The 21,375-nt window shown below is 40.3% G+C and overlaps 1 protein-coding gene across 3 annotated transcripts in view; it reads right to left on the bottom strand.

Annotated features, from left to right (window-relative positions):
* LOC106548890 (receptor-type tyrosine-protein phosphatase V) overlaps positions 1 to 16,100 on the bottom strand; it is a 55,747-nt gene extending 39,647 nt beyond the window's left edge. For 2 of the 3 annotated variants that reach the window (XM_087720223.1, XM_087720224.1), the window contains exons 1-7: positions 15,692 to 16,099; positions 11,108 to 11,171; positions 7,520 to 7,786; positions 5,936 to 6,202; positions 4,747 to 5,016; positions 2,545 to 2,817; positions 1,485 to 1,751 (exon numbers count right to left, since the gene is read on the bottom strand). In XM_087720223.1, coding sequence (XP_087576349.1) covers positions 1,485 to 1,751; positions 2,545 to 2,817; positions 4,747 to 5,016; positions 5,936 to 6,202; positions 7,520 to 7,786; positions 11,108 to 11,171; positions 15,692 to 15,868 — 1,585 coding nt within the window. In that variant the 5' untranslated portion in view covers positions 15,869 to 16,099. Of the gene's footprint in view, positions 1 to 1,484; positions 1,752 to 2,544; positions 2,818 to 4,746; positions 5,017 to 5,935; positions 6,203 to 7,519; positions 7,787 to 11,107; positions 11,172 to 15,691 lie in introns of all 3 variants that reach the window. The other variant, XM_087720225.1, reaches the window with a different exon arrangement.
* Between the last annotated feature and the right edge of the window lie 5,275 nt (positions 16,101 to 21,375).

The raw sequence follows: 21,375 nt of genomic DNA, 5'->3' as shown, positions 1-21,375 counted from the left end.
AGGGATACTGGAAAACTGCAGTTTTTGTGTCCCTGATGTATTCCCCATCTCCCATTTTTGCACTTTCTGTGCCCCTTCTTGGTACCTTCTGCACAACATTGACCGATGATCTCTGGAGAGCCAGAGATGGAGGCTATGCGTCCATCCTGGTTCTCCTTGACCTCTCAGCGGCTTTCGATACCATCGACCATGGTATCCTTCTGCGACGACTGCGGGAGGTGGGGGTGGGCGGCACTGTTTTACAGTGGTTCTCCTCCTACCTCTCGGACAGGTCGCAGTCGGTGTTGGTGGGGAGGGAGAGATCGTCCCCGAGGCCCCTAACCTGTGGGGTGCCGCAGGGCTCGGTCCTGTCCCCCCTGCTATTTAACATATACATGAAACCGCTGGGTGAGATCATTCGGAGGCACGGGATTAAGTACCACCAATATGCGGACGATACACAGCTGTATCTGTCCGCCCCGTGCCAACTCAATGAAGCGGTGGACGTGATGAACCGGGGCCTTGAGGCTGTTAAAGACTGGATGAGAGCTAACAAACTGGTGCTCAACCCAGAAAAGACCGAGTGGCTGTTGTGTTTTCCTCCCAAAAATTCGGCTAACGTTCCATCAATCAGGCTGGGGGGCAAAATTTATACCCCTCAGACAGGGTCCGCAACTTGGGAGTCCTCCTGGATCCACAGCTGAGTTTTGACCATCATTTGTCGGCTGTGACCAGGGGGGCATTTGCCCAGGTTCGCCTGGTGCGCCAGTTGCGGCCCTACCTGAACCGGGAGGCTCTCACAACAGTCACTCGAGCCCTTGTGATCTCTAGGCTGGAATACTGCAATGTGCTCTACATGGGGCTGCCCTTGAAGAGCATCCGGCAACTTCAGCTAGTTCAGAACGCGGCCGTGCGAGTGATCATGGGCGCACCACGGTTCGCCCATATAACACCGATCCTCCGTGAGCTGCGCTGGCTACCTGTTGATCGTCGGGTGCACTTCAAGGTCTTACTTACCACCTATAAAGCGCTCCATGGTAGTGGATCTGGCTATCTGAGAGACCGCCTCCTGCCAATTACCTCCCTGCGTCCCATCAGATCGCACAGGGTAGGCCTCCTCCGAATTCCATCCGCCAGTCAGTGCCGACTGGCGACTACGCGGAGGAGGGCCTTCTCAGTGGCAGCTCCAACGCTATGGAACACCCTCCCCATGGAGATCCGCACCCTCACCACAGTCCAGGCCTTCCGCACAGCCCTCAAGATCTGGCTATCCCGTCAGGCCTGGGGATAGGATTTATTCTCACCCCGCCCGAATGTTGAGTGAATGTTGTGTTTTTATGGTTAATTTCTTTATTCACATTTTTTTTCTTTTAAGTCTTGTCTTGCACTCCCTTCCCCCCATTGTTGTAAGCCGCCCTGAGTCCCCTCAGGGAAAAGGGCGGCATATAAATGCTCATTAAAATCAAAAAAATCAAACAGAACTATGATGCTCTCCTGACACTCACATGTCCAGTTGCTGAGATGGAAGGGCAGAGAAATGTGGGGGCCTGCAGCCGTGCAGATCTCCAAGGCATATTGAGTGCCTGGTCTTAACCCTTCATAAAGTTGGCTGGAGGACTGCTTAGGCAATGAACTGTTTTGCAACATTACAAGGGGCTTCATGCTATATAACGTTATCACATAACCAGTCCCAGCTGCCTCTTGCCAATGAGCCTGAAGCATGTAGGCACTGCCTTGATTCAATAAATTCCCACTAGAGGGAGCCATGGGATCTGAAAGGGAAGGGGAAAAAACCCAGAATGTTGTATGCAGACTTCCTTATAAAAGATCTGGAACAATCCAAGATGGGAAACTATGATCTGAGAAATGGCAGAGTACAAAAAAAAAAAAAAAAAAAAAAAAAGGCCTCCTGACAAACCCTATAATAGTTGTCTGTTCTGGCATCCTGCTATTCAAATCACATGTTCATTCTCCTTCTCCTTACTGGAATCCAGGGGAGATTATTTGATACCATACCAAATTGTAATTTCAAACTAGGCAAAGGTTACCAGGCCCATTGTGTCCACCATCATCATAGGAACTGATTGGAATCTAATCTAGCAGGGGGTGGATCACCTTTGGTTGCAATCTCTTGCACTTTCTTCTCCTGTAACTGCCAAAAATCAAGATCATATATTTTCCATTTTGATTTTGAAAACACAACAAAACTGTAGAATATTCTTTACAATAAGCAAACATCATTTTTTTAAAAAAATTCAAGATTTTTTTTAAAAATCTGTTTATGTATCTTGGGCAAACCCACTTTATTTCACAGCTTTTGCAGGCTCTTGACACCCATTCCACAATGTCCTAAGTGCTGCCCCCAGGAACCAAATGCAAATATATATCCACCCACCTCCCACAATCCTGGAGGACAATCTCTGGGAGGAAGATAATGCATCTTTACTTCTCTCAACCAGCATACCCCTCAAATCAAACATTTGCAGGCAGCTATTTTAGGTTACTTGGCAAACCTCCCCCTCCCCTTTTTTCCCCTTTAGGATCTGAAATTCAGCTCTTACTTACAAGTCCAGGCAGAGTTGCTTTTTGCTGTTGCTTTATGGGGCCCAGCAATAGCTGTAACCCAAGCAGTGTAGTGGCTTCCAGGGGCCAGGTCAGTAAAGATGATGTATGTGCTGTTCCCTCCCAGGGATACATTTCTGACTGTAATGCTGCTGTCTCCTTTCTGCAGAATCACCAAATAGGATTCTCTTTCACCAGCTGCTGAGTTCCATGAAGCTTTCAAAGTGCTATCTCTGTCATAGTTGACCAAGTTTACATTGTCTGGTTTCAGGGGGTCTATAAAATGATGAAAGGAAGAATCAACAATCATAATAAATAAATAATTTAGAAATTATTTCTGATTAGTCATGTCCAGCTATATACCCTCAAGACGTGTTGGGTAATAACTTACATAATTCCAGTCAAACGATCAATGGTTGGTACTGATAAAAGATATGCTGCACTTTAATACAAGTCATCTGTTAGACCCCTTGCAGTTTGCCTACTGAGCCAATAGATCGGCAGATGATGCTGTCATTATATCATTACACCACATTCGGCAACATATTGAATTTATGCACTGGTCCTTTTCAGGGACTTCAGCTCAGTGTTCAATACCATCATTCCAGAAATTATCTACTCTAAATTGATCCAGCTCATTGTACCTACTCATACTTGTAGGTGGCTAATCAGTTTTATGACAGATAGAATCATTATTTTTCTTACTCCCCATTATTAGTATTATGATGATGATGATTCTGTTTGCTTTGCATGTTCACCAAGAGCTTCTTCACAAGATACAATGTCCTCATGTGTATAATCACACTTGGTTAGATAACATATTCAATTCAATAGATCTGGAGACCATTAAATAAACTCTTGAGTAAAATGCATCTCCTTTATTTCACACAATTGTTCTCCCTTATTTCATACGAACAAACTACTTTTAATAAGCCTTATAAAGATTTATCACTCAATCAATCAATCATAACTCTTCAAATTCTCAATTGCTCATATACTTCCTGGTTCTGTTTCATCCCTGAAAATATACTTAGATCTACTTAGCACAATAGATTCTATCATGGGAAATAGAAGTATCAAAACAGGCACATTTTTCCAGACCACATCCAACTGAACATTCAATCATCATGGATCTTTACTGCTCTGGATTGCTCAAATAGATAAGGATATATTTAAAACATGAATCCAATGTGCAGGAAAATGTGAAATAGTTTTAATTAAAAAATATAATGGCTGTAGGGGAAACATGGATTTCAAGGAAGGAACAGAACAGTCCATTTGAATATAAAGAGTGAAAGGGGGATAAAAGTCTCAATTTGCATCATGTTGATTTCCAGCAAGAACTGAATTCCAGAAAGTAAAACAATAATAACAACTGTCACAACAATAACAATAATAATTTCCCCTTGGACAAATTCTCTCTCTTCAGTGAGTCTGAGAGCTATACGGGCAATTATCTTGCTTTCATAAGCTTCAAAGTGCCAGATGTCAGCTGAGAAGGCAGACATCTCCAATGTCCATTAATAATAATGCAAAATTATGAAAAAATTCACACAAAAATTCAGTAAAGTGAAAAAGTACAGACCAACTGAAAAAATACAGATACCTGAAACACAACGTTCCAGACACTAATTATTGAAAGGCGGGGGGGGGGGGAGCATGGTTCATAGATGTACACGACTAGGAGATAGTCATACTGATGAAAAATAAATAGAAAAAGTAACAAAATATCAAAGTTTGCAAATTCTGAAAGAAAATATTAGTATTAGAATACAGAGATAGCTTAATGCTAGGCAAAGGGATCTGAAGCCTGCTTTAAAAATTAAGCATCAGTTGCAGCAGGTAAATTGAGTGAAAGTACATCCAGTTAGCTTTTTGAAACTCTAAACTTGGGACTACATAAATAATATATATATATATATATTACTTATTCAAAAGGACAATTCTGGAGGAACTCCTACACTAGGGAAATGTAAGAAGAGAACAAACACCATAAGTCTCTCTTTATAACCAGCCTTAACAATTCCATCTATTCATACAGAATGTATTTGCTATCAGTAATAAAGCAATAATAAATAAAGCTTTTGGCCTTTTAGAACAGAAACTCTCTATCCTCACACAGGTAACCTCTTTCTGAAATTCATCTGATTCATAGGGTCTTCCCACTTCCTAGTATTGTAAGCAAATAGATTGCTGCATGCTTACATGTATAAACAGTGATATTGGGACCCTTAACCAGGTAAGGCCCAGACAAAGCTTTAACCTCCAGGTGATAGGATGTTCCAGGCTCCAAGTGCTGGAAGGTGTAGTTAGTTAGGCCTCTCTTAAGTGACACTGTCCTGCTGTCAGCAGGGGTGTGCAGGTTCTGCAGAGTGAAATACAGCCATTCTGCTCCCTCTGAGTTAGTCCATGAGGCAGTCAAACTGGAGCTGGAATTGTTGTTCTGGAATGTCAGGGCCTTGGGAGGACTGGGAGCTGTTGGGACAAAAGAGAGCCAGAGAGACTCATCACTCCAAGGAGGAATCCATTTTTCTCACAAATTTATGGAAACAAGTAGCCTCACTGACAGGAACATAAAACTGCAACTACCTTATAAATACGTTCATAAACTACCTGAATCTGAAAGTTTTTAAAAAAAATTCAACCTACTGACATATACCTTTTCTAGGCCAAAACGGCCTTTGAGTGGTTTGTTTTGATTTGAACAAATATGAAAGTTGGCTTAATTATGTTGACATCTGTTAAACTTAATGAAATGAAATATATTTCACTTATAATTCATTAGAATTGTTTCTCTCTTGTACCGTTTAATAGTACAATTTGAGAAAACTTTTGGAGGGGTTCTGCACTAAAATCTTTCAGATATACTTCAAACTGTGCTGATTTGCTTCAAAAGAAAAGAAATTTTGTCTTGATGATATAGCATCTTCTGTCCTATCACAGGAGCTTCTTATGGTTTTATCAAGTCTGGCTCAATAATGCTGACTTACTTTCCTACCCCACAAATTATTTATGAAGCAAACATGAACAATCAGGTGACAGGGGCCTATTGGTATAGCTGGATGGATTCTGTTAATAGTAATAGCACTTAGACTTACAATATATACCACTTCATAGTGCTTTTACAGCCCTCTCTAAGCAGTTTACAGAGTCAGCATATTGCCCCCAACAATCTGGGTCCTCATTTTACTCATCTCCGAAGGAGTCAACCTTGAGCTAGTGAAATTTGAAGTGCCGAACTGCAGCTAGCAGTCAGCTGAAGCAGCCTGCAGTACTGCACTCTAACCACTGTGCCACCTCGGCTCAATAGTAATACTTTCACTTTCACACAATTGATTTTGTTCTCTAGCCTACTGGTTATCCATTTCCCTACCCATTACCCATTTCCCAATACCTGTCCATCCTCGTGCATTGGTGCTTGCTTTGTAATATCCAGCCCATGTGGTGATACGGAGGGCGTATTCACTGCCCGGTAAAAGCTTCTCAAAGCGGAAAGTAGTGGTTCCTCTAGCAATGCTTGTATTCTTGACAAGAGCCTGTGAATCGATGTGGTAGAGAACCAACTGGTAGACATCTTTCCCACCTGGGGGTTCACTCCAGGAGGCCAATAATACTGAGGGACTTTCATGACTCAAGATAACATCCCGCACAGGTAATGGTACTTAAATAAAATATAAGTTGAAAAAAAGTTGTCAATGAGAGAAAGCATCCATACCAAGATGTTACAGTTTCACTGATCATACCTGAAGCCCTCATCTTAACATCCTCCCAAATGTTACCACGGTGTTGATTTTGCATGTTTGGCAATAAACAAAAAAGGTGGGCAATGAAAGTTCAAGCATAATTATTGTGAAAAGTGATTCTTTTGTTGCTTTAATGATTGGACAAGGAAATTCCCAACCTAATTCCCAACATGCAAGGAATTATATGCAAATAGGCATATATATCTGCAACTTGATAATGAAAGTTCTGAATTGCACTAAAATAGGATTTATCCCCCCTCCCCCCAAAAAAGCCCTCCACTAAGCAGGTTTCTGCTGATAGGCACATGCACCTTTCTAAGATTATCATAAGCCTAAAAAGCCTTTCTATGCAAAACAAAATGTTGTATATAATTGAACATAATCACCCACTTCAGATGGGCCAACAGAAAATTGTAAACTACATCTGCAATGAGTGGCTTCTGAGTTTCCTATGTCTACAAAGACAATGTCAGAATGTTGCAGTGCTTATGGCACTGCCATAGTAAGAGCAGCCTGTTGCAAAATAATGCTGAGCTGACATTGCTGCCAACATACTGCAGATTCTGGCATTATCGTCGCACAATTACATCTGTCTTCTGTGCAAGTCACATGGATAGACTACATATCAGAGTGCCTTTGTTTATTTCCATATGCACTTGAAAATACAAATTACAGGCTAAAAAGAGAAAACAACTAGCATTTTGTTGTGTAAGATGCCACCCTATTCAGATTTGAAGGAATGCATTCATTATTACCTACATGAAAAATCATGTAACAGGCAGTAAAAAGAAACAAATGAATTTGAATGTGACATTTATTCCAATGTATATAACTGTATTGAAATACAGCATTTAAAAAACAGAATGAGGTCTACAGTGTTATAACCCAAAAACAACCTATCATTTTTCTCTTCCAAATTCAGTATTTTTTAAAGAAACATTAACAGCTGGATTATGGAATAATGACCTTTACACATACTGTATATCTTGAAGTTTTGAACTACTGCTCGCCATCTGCTAGAAAGTATATTGTTATCAGTTGACTTAGATACTACTATTCATGCAAGGATGTGCCCAGAACTTGTATGGTTTTATTTTGTGAGATTAGTTTTGGACATTGTGGCTTGAAGACATGACAAAAATTGAATGCATGAATCGAAGTGGAAGAGGACAATCACCATATATCAAAATTCAAATTTGCTGAAAATGATTCCAAGCTCTAAACTTAACTCTTACCTGTCTGCCCAGTGATTCTTCTACTCGAATTCTGTGCACATGCAAGCAATGCAGTGATTTTGATCATATATTGTGTCCCTGGAAGCAAACCTTGGAAGCTGAAGCTGGTGGTATTGAGTGTAGATGATCCATTCTGCAGTAGAGTATTTGTGTCCAAGTCATAAAGAGCTAATGAGAAGCTCTGGGTACCTCCCAAGGGATATTCCCAGTTTAGAAAGAGGGCATTTGAATAACCCCAATTGTTGATGGTCACATTCAGTGGGTAACCTGCAGAAGATAGAACATATGGTGCTTAGCAAATGTATTGCTTTCTAGCATTTGGTGCTTTTAATTTTATTCCCAATGCTTCTTGTGAATCTGATGCATACCAGTGGCACTTAATCAGTTGAACTGAGAAATTTTACCAAAACATCATCAATATCTACTTCAGTTTTAACATGAACCTAACTTACAGCACATACACTATATTGCCAAAAGTATTCACTCACCCATCCAAATAATCAGAAGCAGTTGTGAGCGAATAAGTTTGGCAATATAGTGTATAATTTGAAGTTATGATGGACCTTCTCAGAGCTACTTAGGACCCAGATTTAAAGCTTTGAAGCAACCCCTGGTCACATTTTGAGTGCTTGGTAACCAGCTTGCATTTATGGCTGTTTGCAGCATCTCACCATTTTAATGTTTTTACTTCTGATTTCCGGCAAAAAAATGCCCATTGCAGACCATAAATTTGCTTAAAGATCACAATGTTCACTTAATAACCATCCTATCCCCTTTATGATTGCCATGATCACTTAACAATCACTGTAAAAAAGATTATAAAAATAGGTCCAGTCATATGGTGACCTGTTTAATAACCATCATGGCTTACAACTGTAATTCCTGACTCAATTACGATGTATTACAGTTCAAGGTTTGAACTGTAATTCATATACTAGGTTCATGTACTTGACAGACAACATCTTATCCAAGAAATGGACTGATCACTATATCTATCTGAATATAGATGCAAAGCTCAGCCTATAATTAAAAGACTAAAAATCAATATCATAATTGAGCTACATTTATTCTGGCTCTTCATGCTGCACATACATTTAAAATCACATTCTTAAATTAGGAAATGTAAAACAGGTTTCCACATTTCCAGGTGTGGCCACCTGCAGATTTTAAAAAGTGAAAAAAATAACTTCCTGTCACCTACAGCTCTCAGATAAAACTTGTGCATTTGTAGATAGAATCACAAAAATTAAAATGTTCAACAAATCTGGATACCTGCCTTATACTCATGTCAGTTCACTTGCTGCAATATATTAGACCTTATAACAGGGGTGTCACTCAACTCAATTTCCTACCACTATTTTGATACTTAAATTTCCATGTTGTACATTGACCACAAAAGCTTAAAGGGGATTGCATTTAATATCTGGCCACATCAGGGTTGTGTTTGACCTGAGGGGGCCAAGAGTGGGCGTGGCCAGGGTGGGCATGGCCAGCTCAATGTCACTTGTGTGGGGGGTGCCTGTGATGGCCAGAGTGTTCTGCCAGCAAAAATGGGCCCTCTCAAGCTCCATTTTCGCTGGCAGAGGCACCATGGGCCTGTCTGGCACTGTTTCCAGGGTAGCCTCAAGAGCCAGATCTAAGTCATCCGTGGACCAGATCCGGCCCCCAGGCCTTGAGTTCGACATCGCTACCTTATAACATCACTCATACTATTTACTTTTCACCATTTTCTACTTTTATATCTACATATATCTCCTAACTGAAATTAATATTTCACACTTCTGAATGACAGTTTATGCTATGCTAAATCTGCAGCAAGAAAGATATGGAGGCATCTTGGGTGATTAAAATCCAGTATATGGAGTGGCTTTATTAACAGTTCAAGGAAGAACTTTGTTACTAATCCATGGTAAGAAATATTTTGAAGAGTTCCTAACATTTTAAAAAAAGTACAAATCTGTTTGCTTACAAAACCTGTTTTATAGTCTATGCTAGTCTGATCCTTGACAATTCCCTTTGGTAATTGCTATGTATGTGGCATGTGCTGAACTGACCTATTTGAGATTCCTGCGTGCTACAATTAATGGTTGAGCAAGCATGTGGCCTGATTTAATTAACACCAACAAAAAAAACAACTCAAGAAACTGTCAGCTCTCTACAATCTGAATCTTGAATGAACTCAAGTTTTAAAACTAGTGGCCTGCTATTGCTTCTCTCGAACATATATGCAACATGTCATCTTAGTGCTAGCAAAATGCGTTTTTGCTTCTTCAGAAATTGGCACCCAGGGTTTCCTCAGTGCAGTATCCACTGCAGCACAGAGTGCTTCTAGAAAAGCTGGACCTGAGGGTTGGAAGATTCTCTGAAAACTGGTTACAGCCATTGATTGCCCTAAATGCTATTATGATACACTTCATTTCAGCTTAATGTAGTTTGAAAAAAACAGACACTGAGATCTGCAACCTGCCTGTACTTAATGACTCAATGACTCAATGTGTGCACAACATGAAGCCAATGAGCACAGCTCATGGACACTTTCTTTTGTGCCTCACCTAATATTATATTTAAAAAGCTTAATTAGTTCAAAGGAAAGCACAAATTTCTAAGCATAACCTGTATTTCCAACAAAGCTTTGGTCCCCCGCCCCTCCATAGACCCCAGAGGCATTTCTAGAACATAATTGTGAGTGATTGAGGCCCAGTGCTTTATTTTGAAGCCTGCTCAGAAAAAAAAATAGTAACTTAAAATAATAGAGAACCTCAGCAAAGTCTATGGGACTAGCCTTCTCAACTGTAATTTTTTGACTGGACATACACATAGTGGAAACCAATTTTATTATTATAGACATGTTCTCAAATTCTGAAGGATCCATTTAAAAAGGTTGGCATAATACTTTATATGAATCAAAGCAAAACAGAAAATTATTTTTGACATGAAGAGCTAGAGGAAGTTCCATGTTTTGCTTTAGGCCAATAGGCATAAATATATTCCACAAGCACAAACTTGCGATTTGATGTAATCTAATTCCGGGATCATTTTAACTATTACTGAATGACACAGTGCATTTAAAATTAGATAGCTATGGCTTGCCTTGATATGTTGTGTAAATCCAGCCTCTGTATTTATTTTAGGCTTCAGGTTATTGTGTAAACCCAGGCAATTGGATAAATTCAGTAAACCATAGTTCAATTAACCATAGTCTAGTGTATTTTGCAACCACAATGTTTGTGAATCTTTGACGTAAAAGTTTTTTTTTTAAATGTAGGTTTCCACAGATGCTGAACTGAGTGGAAGGAGAGGAAATCTTACATTCCCTAAGTCAAGCCCTTTCTCCGCACCTCCCTGGAGAATTAAGGCAAGAAAGACGAGAAAAACCTTGCCGACTCCCTTCTATCTCTACCCCATTCTTCCTTGGAGCTGTCTCCAGGGAAATTACTGTGGCTTTAAAAACATGTGGACACATTATAATTTTGATGGCCCAGGGTACAAAGTGATTATTCCTGAAATGTTCTATCTGGCAATTCCCAGTGACAATGGGTAAAAAGCTGCCCGAGTCACTTGACAGTGAAATGGGTAAAAAGGCCTTACCTTTCTCATTCGATACTCCTCCACCTAAAGGTTTTTGCCATTCTGTTTGATTGCATCTGTCATCCTGTATGATTAGAACACATTCGATTATTTCCTTACTTTTTTACTTAATTTCATGATTCAGAGTGGCAAAAGTGAACAAAGTATAAACAATAAGAAATTATCAAATGCTTCTTAAGGAAACCCTGCCTACACTATCAAAAGTGCATCTGTATTACAGTGAGAAATTTCTAACTTAATGAAATATTTTCCCCAACATCATTTTTTTCTGTATCTAATGTAAGATGTTGCCAATTCCTGGCTGGACATCTTATGGAGAACTCCATGGCACTTGCATTGCAGAAAATAGGAGGAGGAAGGTATGCGGGATATATTTGTTGCCTTAAACTAATAAAGAGGGGACATAAATAAATAATACTTTCAAATTGTGGTGTTGGAGAAGACTCTTGAGAGTCCCTTGGACTGAAAAGGGATCAAGAATCAGTCAATCGTAAAGGAAATCAACTCTGACTGCTCTTTGGGAGGACAGATACTAAAGTTGAAGCTCAAATGCTTTGGCTACCAAATGAGAAGAGAGGACTCATTGGAAAAGACCTCGAGAGGTTGAGAAATATTGAAGGCAAAAGGAGAAGGGGCTCAGCAGAGGATAAGATGATTAGATGGTGTCATCAAGGAAATGGACATGAATTTGGCAAACTCCTGGAGACAATGGAGGATGGAGGGCCTGGTGAGCTATGGTCCATGGGCTTACATAGAGTCAGACACGACTTAGTGACTAAACCAGGGGTAGTCAACCTTTTTATACCTACCGCCCACTTTTGTATTTCTGGTACTATTAAAATTTTCTAACTGACCACCAGTTCCACAGTAATGGTGATTTATAAAGTAGGGAAGTAACTTTATAAAATTTATAAAGCAGCAAACCCCTACTGCCCACCATGAAAGCTGGAACACCCACTAGTGGCGATAGGGACCAGGTTGACTACCACTGGACTAAACAATAACATAAATAAATACAAATGTAACAAAGAGGAAAAATGTGTGATACCAAACTGCACAAGTTTTATGCAAGAGAGGTATTCATTTTTCTTTTTTTTCTCTTTTTGGTTTGTACTTGCCTGTGAAATTCTGGTTTGGTGTTTCAAACCACATAGATTAATATAGTGCATCTTGCAGTTATCAGAATTATGGCTGCCTCATATTCTAGGTTGAACAGAAACTTCTCATAGCCTAGTTTTACCGTTTGCTGATCAGAAAAACTTCTGTCGAGCATATACATAATCACAGAACTATTTAAAGGACAGATACTGCTTCCTTCTTAGTAGAAAGCCATTATCATTGTTTTGACTCTAGTAAGCTGAGCACACAATGCCAAGGTCTCAGCACCTGCATCCAAGTTGTGCTTTCTGGAAACCAAACTCGTCACTAGATACTGTTTCTTGTTCAAAGGAACTGAATTTGCTTTATTCTGTAGTGTGCTGGAGGTTTGTTCACTTGAACACTACAGCTGTAGGGATCCCCTTATATAAAACTTGTTTGGTGCCCAGGAGAGGGGTTTTGTCTGAGAATAGGAGAACATAGGGTCAAGCCAGATATTAAATGCAATCCCCTTTTGTGGTTGATGTACAATATAGGGATTTAAGTATCAAAATAGTGGTAGGAAGGCTTGTTACACTTGTTCTTTATTGACTGTTTCTATCATCTGGGGGGAAAGCTACCAATGGAAAGAAAAGAGACAAGACCATAATTCTAAATTAAAAAGGACAGCAAAGAAAGAATAAAGCCCTCATCCCATTCCTCAAAACAGTAATATCTTTAACCTTCTGTATTTGCTTTTATTTTTAAATTATGACAAGGAAGCCCAGATACTATACATATGTATAACTGATTTCTATATTTAGTCATTCCAAAGGTGCTTTTCAAAAGGCCACTGGACTTTCTTGGTTTTTCCTTTGAAGACATTTCACTTCTCATCCAAGAAATCTTCAAGGAAAAAAACAAGAAAGTCCAGTGGCCTCTTGAAAAGCATCTCTGGAACAACCATGATCTAGATGTTTGAAAATCTCCACAGACATGTATTTAGTTGTTGGCTCCAATAATATCCTACTGGCCAAAGTATGCCAACTATGCCCTAACCATTATCAACAAGGAATACTGCATGATGCATAGGCAGACTAAAATAGGTGATCTAGTTTATGCTATCTTGCTAAAAATTATTATGGTAAAACTTAATTGACCAAAACACAATTGGGGTAGAAGTCAGTATCTATGCTATTGTTAGGACCACTGCATACAGGATACTGCTCCTTAGAATGTAAGAGATATGTATGATAAAAAGAACGGGAAAGGAAAGGAAAGTTGTATGTTTCTGAAAGTAAGAGAAAGGGAAGGAGATCATGGAGCCTATTAAAGATGGCTTGATTGTATGAACTAGATATGACAAATACATGCAGGGAAGTGAAAGTATTTATGAATGAAAAGGATGAAAATGTTATTAATAATACATTTATAAATAATAATACATTTATAAATAATAATACATATATTAATAATACATTTATAAATAAATACATTCAATAAATATTAAAGAGGAATGAAGTACTTATGTGCATGCATAAGAAAATAGAAATCCATAGAAATATGTTGGCTAAAGAGCCAAGGTGGCGCAGTGGTTAAATGCAGCACTGCAGGCTACTGCTAGATCAGCAGGTCAGCGGTTCAAATCTCACCGGCTCAGGGTTGACTCAGCCTTCCATCCTTCCGAGGTGGGTAAAATGAGGACCCAGATTGTTGGGGGCAATATGCTGACTCTCTGTAAACCGCTTAGAGAGGCCTGAAAGGCCTATGAAGCGGTATATAAGTCTACTGCTAAAGATGTAAATGCAGATATTTTTCTGTACACATAAAGCTATGTTGTTGACTGAGAATCTAAATAATTTGCACAGAATGTTTAGATAAATTGAATGAAGCACCAGGGATTATGGGTCTGAAAAATAATGCATCAAAGACTTACAGAAGTCATACTTCACAAGGAAAATGGAGTAAATGATTGCAAGTCATATATTAATTGTATAAAGTAGAGCAGGGGGGTTAAATTGGTGGCCCACAGTCCAAATACATCACATGCAGACCATGCCCACCCCAGCTGAAACATCATGTGACAGCAACCTGATGCTGCGAGTTTGACACCCGTGAACTAGAGCAAGCAGTGTACCTTGGTAGTACATTTAACATAGGAACATGAATGAGGACATTTTAACATGCCCAAATAATGGTAGAAAGACAGTAGTGGTCTGTTATGAGGAATCTGTTGAAAATAGTACAAATTGTGTTTAAAAATGTGTTTCTGCCTATTTTGATATACAGAAATGAGAACTGGGTGTGTTAAAAGCTATATAGTTAAATGGAGCAGGTATGGGAGATTAGTGTGTGTGGTAAAACAAGAAGAATAGTACAAAGAAAGAATGCTAAATAAATATGGATTGAACACAGTGTGTTGAAGTGGTTTGGTCATATAGAGTGGGAATTATGACCGAATCACAAAACAAATATATGAAGATAAATTAAGTAAATTGAGAGAAAGGAGAAAACAAAGAAAGTCACAGTGGATGAAATATTGAGATTATCAAAAAACAGGAAGGAGAGAAGCTTAAAGATAAGCAGCATTATATAAAATATAACTATGTGGTAGAAACAAGGATAATTTCTAAAAATAGAAAAAAGTACCCAGGGAAAAAAAGTGTCAGCGTAGTTTTTTATGCTTGCTTTTGTTTTCTAATCTCATTGGTATATTATCTTTGTCTTACTCTTTTCTTGGACTCTGCATAAGTTGTTTACCCCAAAAGAAAACAGCATGAAAAGTCTTCTCTGCAACAAAGTCACTGAGTTGTGCCTCTGTTGGATTACAGTTTATCAACTTCAGATAAAAACATTAAGGAAGCTACACAAGGTGGCCAGAAAATTATCAGATGAAGTGAGAAAGGCTAATATAGTACAACTCATGGTAGTATCTTCTTAAGATTCAGCAGGCAGCTCCCCATAGTTTTGATCAAAATATCCGAGCCCACACACTGCAGCGTGCTAAATTATAAACCATAGTTTTCAATCCAAACCATACCTAAGCAGCCTCGTGAATCTTTGAATAAGCAAAGCAAGTTTTCTGAGGAAAATTGTGAGCAAGGGTAATGCAGAGAACTTTATTACCAGCTCCCTTCAACAACTTAAGAGGATGGTGGGGTGCAGTTTTGCAGTTCTCACTACCCCCCCCCCCTTTTTCAAACGGAACGTCCAGCAACTGGACCGGCTGGATTAATACCGCCATCCAGTCCTTTGGAGGGCACCACGTTGGGGAAGGCTTGTTCAGGAACTTGAGTACAGTCTGCCTCCCGTCTCTTTTTGCAGTCTTGCGTTAAGACCGAATGGTTGCATTTGCACACGCATTTAACCAGGTCAACACCGTCTTAGTCCTGCACGGATCCGTGGGTCTCGTTTGTTTTTGTCACAAATTAATTCCTGGCCGCTACTCACCTCGCCCCGCCCCACGCGGAGCAGCCCACCCACTCCCGCGATGAGGGATGTGCTTACCTCCCAGCCGTGGGCCACTCCGGGGGCCCAAACGAAGGGCAGGGCCACCACCAGCAGCAGCAGCATTGGGTGCCCGGACAAGCTCCCTAGAGGAAGAGGCACCGCGGGACCTCTCAGGTCCCTTTTCCCGGAGGCTCTCCAGCTGTAGCTGCCTCTGCGGCAACAGGCTTCCCGCATAGGAGGGTGACCTCAAAGCCTTGGCATGCAAGATGCCAGCGACGCCAGCACAGCCGCTGCCTGCGACCGGCCGGTTTAGGGCAAGGCTTCCTCGCGGGTGGAGAGTATCCGCGCCTGAGCCGACACGGAAACGCTTCTCCCTCTCCGGGTGGCGGTTGAGGGGAGGGGGAGAGGGTCGGCTGCTCCCTGGATCTATATATACGCTTCTCTGTGCGTGCGCGCCGGCGCGCTCCCGTCACGGAGGAAGAAAGGACGGCTGCGAGCCTGGCCAGCGGCGGCGTTCCTCGGTGTGGGCGTGCCTGCGCCTTCTTTGGGTGTGAGTCTCTCTCAGAGAGGCTGCCTTTGGCTCCTGGTCGCTCGGAGCCGGTGTGAAAGAAGGAGGCGGTGAACGCGGAGCAGGATTTCTGGGGTGGGAGGAGTGGATGGCGGGAGGCTCGGTTCTTCTTTGACGCCGAATGCCGGAGCGATCCGGAGGGAACGAGCGACGCCTTTTAACTTCCCGAGGGAGTTGTCGGTGTGGCGCCCGAGTAAAATGTGCTCCTTCCTCGTCTTTTCTCTTTCTTTCTCTCTCTCGCGCCCTCCGCAGGGACGAAGCCTGACCCGCCACCAGGCGTTCTGCTCTCCTCGACGCCGAAATGGAAAGGAAAAAAGCACGTTTGAGCGGAGTTTCAAGGAGAGCCAAACCTTAGTTGGAACCTGTAATAGAAAAAGCTGGTGGTATCTCAAAATCTAAGTGGAAAGTAAATTGCAGTGCGTGTAGTTTCTTTTTCTTTTTCCCTTCACCCCGCCCAATGGAGAATTTTATAGAACGCCTTGCAGCCACGGGCGATTTTCTGGACCTGAATTATTAGGTCGTGGAAGGCTTTCCAGCCTGATTTTAGTGTCAGGTTAACCTGCTGGCAAGCTTTGCCCTTCAAACGAGTTGTGCTTCTGTTTAGTTTGATAAGCTGAGGGGAAAAACCACATCTTAAAGATGAACAAATTATGGTAGATGCTTTGGGAAAGCGTTACTAAGACTTGAAATGTATGAACAACATTGCATCCACATAGTATAGAGCAGTGTTTCTCAACCTTGGCAACTTGAAGATGTCCGGACTTCAACTCCCAGAATTCCCCAACCAGCATTTGCTGGCTGGGGAATTCTGGGAGTTGAAGTCCAGACATCTTCAAGTTGCCAAGGTTGAGAAACACTGGTATAGAGTGTCCTAAGCTTTGAATCATGCACACTAATAATCAGCTTTCACAACTTGTTTGCTTGAGAGAATGCCTGAAAGCACCTGCATGTACACCACAAACTCTCACTCTGTATAAAAGGAGATTTTCCAGTTGACATATTCTGGGTTTCAACATCCCAGCCAGCCAGCTGTAATATCCCATCTCTTCTCCCACTATGGTTATAAACCACTTGCATTAAATTGATAGAAGTTCAAACTGCCCTGTTAATCCCTGGAACGCAATTGGGGAACCCCCAAAACAAGCTGCTATTATAGGAAATTGTATCAACTATCTGATGAAACCTACCCACTTCACCTTGCCATTCCCCAGTAGAGGAAAGGTAACTGGACCAGTTAGAGCTTGAAGAAGCTAATCCACCTCACAAGGAAAGATCGCAGATAAAGGCTGCTCACCTCAAATACATGTGCCATCTTGGCTGGCCAAATAAAAGGTCAGAACTAGAGAAACACACAAGTTGAGAGAGGAAGAAACAGCAGGAGAAGAGGCAACTATAGGTAATCCTTGGTTTGCAACAGTTTGCTAAGTGAACGGTACTGAAAAAAAGTGACATGACCATTTTTCACACCTATGACCATTTCAGCATCCCCACGGTCACATGATTTACATTCAGATGCTTGACAACTGACTTCCATTTAGGATGGTTGCAGTGACCCACAGTCCTGTAATTCCCTTTTGCGACCTGACAAAGTCAGTGCGGAAGTCAGATTCCCTTAACAACCGTGTTTCTAATTTAACAACTGCAGTGATTCACTTAACAAATGTGGCAAGAAAAGTCATAAAATGGGGCAAAACTCAATAAAGTTCTCAATTAGCAGCATGAATTTTGGGTTCAATTGTGGTCGTAAGTTGAGGATTACCTGTAGTTATTTTCTGCCAGAAACATTGCCAGAAACCAGTCAAGAAAAAGAAATATAAAACCTTTCTAGTCCTAAGCACTGATTCCAGATCTTCTCAGACAACTGATGCCAGCATTTCCATTGATTTCGTCTTTGCGAGGTATTTCTGGAGTATTTTAAGCCTCTCTGCTATACTCCTGATTTGGAGGAAGGGAAGGTCTGCTTGCCAGAGTTGGAGAACATAACCTGCAAGGAACCTGTGTGTTTCTCCATTCATGCCTGACTGAAATCTAATTCCTGTTTATAGTTTCCTGGGACAATGAGAGATTACCAGGCATGCATTATGCATTAGATTTTATGGGAAAGAAAGCTTCTGTGACAGGAAAGAATCTGAGATGAAGAAATAGGTTAATATGTCTCAACATGAAGAGACAGGAGCAAAAGCTTTTCTGCTATTATTAATAGGCATATTAATACAATTTAGGAGGTGATGGTCCCTCAGAAGTGAATTACCTATTTTAAAAGAAACTACCCTGCTTTGAAAACATGTAGGGCTAATAAAAATATTTGGAAAATTGTTGCAAATATTTTCAACTTTTTTTAAAGATACCGGATCTGCCCTCCATAGTGTGGAATTGTTTTTAAATTTTACTACATCTCGGTAGGCTTGATGTATCTCGTGTCAGCCCCTTGTGGATAGGAACAACCTAGGGAAAGGAAACTTTCAATGGGCAAAAATGTTGGTTGCATAAAACATGTTCTAAATGACTCTCTTGCTCTCGGTTGTGTGCTTAACAAGGAGAGAATATAAAATGTGTTACCCAGTTTGAGTGGTGGTATGTTGGCGGTCATAAACAAAATAAAAAGTCATTTTATGGATTAAATCTTAGATCTGCGATGGAGGACCTTGGTTTTACCTTGCTAAAGGAACTACTCAGACCTGCGTACCCAAATGTCATCATGGATGTTTCCCAAGGTCCCTATGTTGGAATAGGGCTTTATAGGTTGAACAGGCTAAGGTTATATGACCTAAAACCATACTTCTCTCTTACTTTTGTTTAAAAGACATAATTACCTGCCTAACATGCAAATTATGAGATGATCATTAAGTGTTTATGCTCACGTTATGAAGAGTTTGCTCCAAATCACCACAGAATCTGCCTCCCTCCCCCTCCAAATGATGGAATTTAGGTTTAACTTCCAGGTGAACTTTTTAATCCTAACTGACAATCAAAAATCACAAGCTGATATTTCTGTGACCACATTTTCAGGAATTTCTTTCATGTTAACAGACTGCAATCCAACAGTTATAGTTCTTATCAGTCATTTGTATAAATGTATACATCCGATCTATAAAGATGGTTTAATTCATAACAAAGCAGCTTCACATACTTTGTAATTTTCTTGGTTAATATGTAATTCTCTTGATTAAAAAAGAAGATCCTGCCTCTTGCACACAGTTGCTCTTCTGATGTTATGCTAGTTCCGTGGGCTGATAACTTGCTTGAGCAATATAATTACAGGTTTAGTGAGCTATTTTAAATCAGTAATGGCTTTTAGAAACATTCCACAGTGAGTAGGAAGCAGCAGCAGTCCCTTTGTGAATTATTGGTCTGCTTTCCATTATTTTGGTTATTTAATAAAGGAGGAACTGAAATGCCTACCTTATTTAGGGGTGCAAAAATTGTAGAAATTTCCTTAAAACCATAGACAGCTCTGTTGGAAGAGGCCAATATTCTATTAAATCTGTGTTCTGTTTCTAACTATGGCCCATCAGATTCGTCTGAAAACTACAAGGTTAAGTTTGTTTTATTTATTTTATTGTTTTATTTATAAAACCTAAGGATGATTAATATCTACAAGCTGATATGTAGACATTTCAGATCCAATAAAAATAAACAGATTCCCTACATGGTATTTTGTTAAATTATGTAGTTCATATACAACAGATATAATTGCAGTTATTAATCAGGATGGTCTTAAAAGATGAGGGGATAAAATAGCTTCTAGAAATGATGGCTGTAACTCAATTCCAGGATGGGAGGAAGTATGCTTCTAAATCAGTGGTGGGATTCAAATTTTTTTACCACCTGTTCTGGGGGCGTGGCTGGGTGGGCTACTGTAAAATCTCAATTCCCACTCCACTCCAAGGAAAGGTTATTGCAAAATCCTCATTTCCTCCCGATCAGCTGGGACTCGGGAGGCATAGCATAAATGGGAGCAGGACCAGTCAGAGGTGATATTTACTGGTTCTCCAAACTACTCAAAATTTCTGCCAGTGGTTCTCCAGAACTGGTCAGAACCTGCAGAATACAACCTCTGTTCTGAATGTTAGTTACTGGAGAATGCAAGTGGAATTGTTCTATAGCATATTGTCTTGCATGAGAGTGTATTTTTGACCACTGAATGTTAGGTGATGTAGAACTTTGATCTGAACTAGCAAAACTGATCATAGATGTTATATTCGAATGCAAGAAATATGGTTAACTCTGCTAGAGTTTTTTAAAACTTCATTTACTTGGTGATGATGATGGTTGAATATCAAACTTTTTTTAAAGCCAGCAAAATAATATAGAGCCAGCAAAATATACATAATCATTTACATATTGTTTTAATCCATTGCAACTGAGGAACAATTGCAGAACAGCAGTACTCTTTCACACTAATTACCACAAAATAAAAGCATTATACAACCTCATTTGCCTTCCCAACTTTCCCACAATTTAATTTGACTGGCTATAATTTTATAATCATGTCACTAAAATTTCCTCAGGAAATGCAGCCCATAATAATGCAGTACAGCTGTAGGGGGAGGGAGAACCTGAAACAGAATCTCTGATGTCATTCTAGATGATTGGGAAGAGACTTACTGGTCAAATATAAAAGCCACCAGAGCCAAAAGGCAGTCCTGTTGGTAGCATATAAATATTTTCAATAGTCAAAGCTATCAAAGTCTGAATTACTTCTAATCTATGATTATAAATGTTAGATCGGATAAAGGAGGCACAAAAGGCTTCAGTAAACAACAGCTCTTTATTGCAAGTCAAGTGAACATCCGGCTGGAGAATGGTCGGGCAGCATCCCCTTTTAAAGGGATCTGCCAGACCTCTGGGCCAATGAGATTCAACCTCTGTTCCCGCCAGAACAGAGGACCTTGGTGGAAACCTCTGTCAGTCTTGTAGGGGGGGGGGGATATTTAACAATAAATTCCAGAAATTAATTTTTAGATGCAAAACAGATGCCTAGGGTTGGGAAAGAACTTTCTAGACCTAGAGAGTTATTCAATTATATGAACTAACAGCATACTTAATAATAAAATAACTTCAAATATTTGCTCCAAGTACTTACTTTATCTGGGCACAAGCCTACACCAAAACAATTGCACTGGAAAACAAAAGGATTAGGGAAAGGTTTATAATATCTAAAAGCAATTTT

This window comes from Thamnophis sirtalis, unplaced genomic scaffold, assembly GCF_051295495.1.
Source record: "Thamnophis sirtalis isolate CommonGarterSnake01/CBP01778 unplaced genomic scaffold, rThaSir2_p1.2 scaffold_7, whole genome shotgun sequence".
Lineage (NCBI taxonomy): Eukaryota > Metazoa > Chordata > Lepidosauria > Squamata > Natricidae > Thamnophis > Thamnophis sirtalis.
The sequence above is the reverse complement of the archived record's forward strand: the minus strand, read 5'-3'. Positions and strand labels throughout refer to the sequence as shown.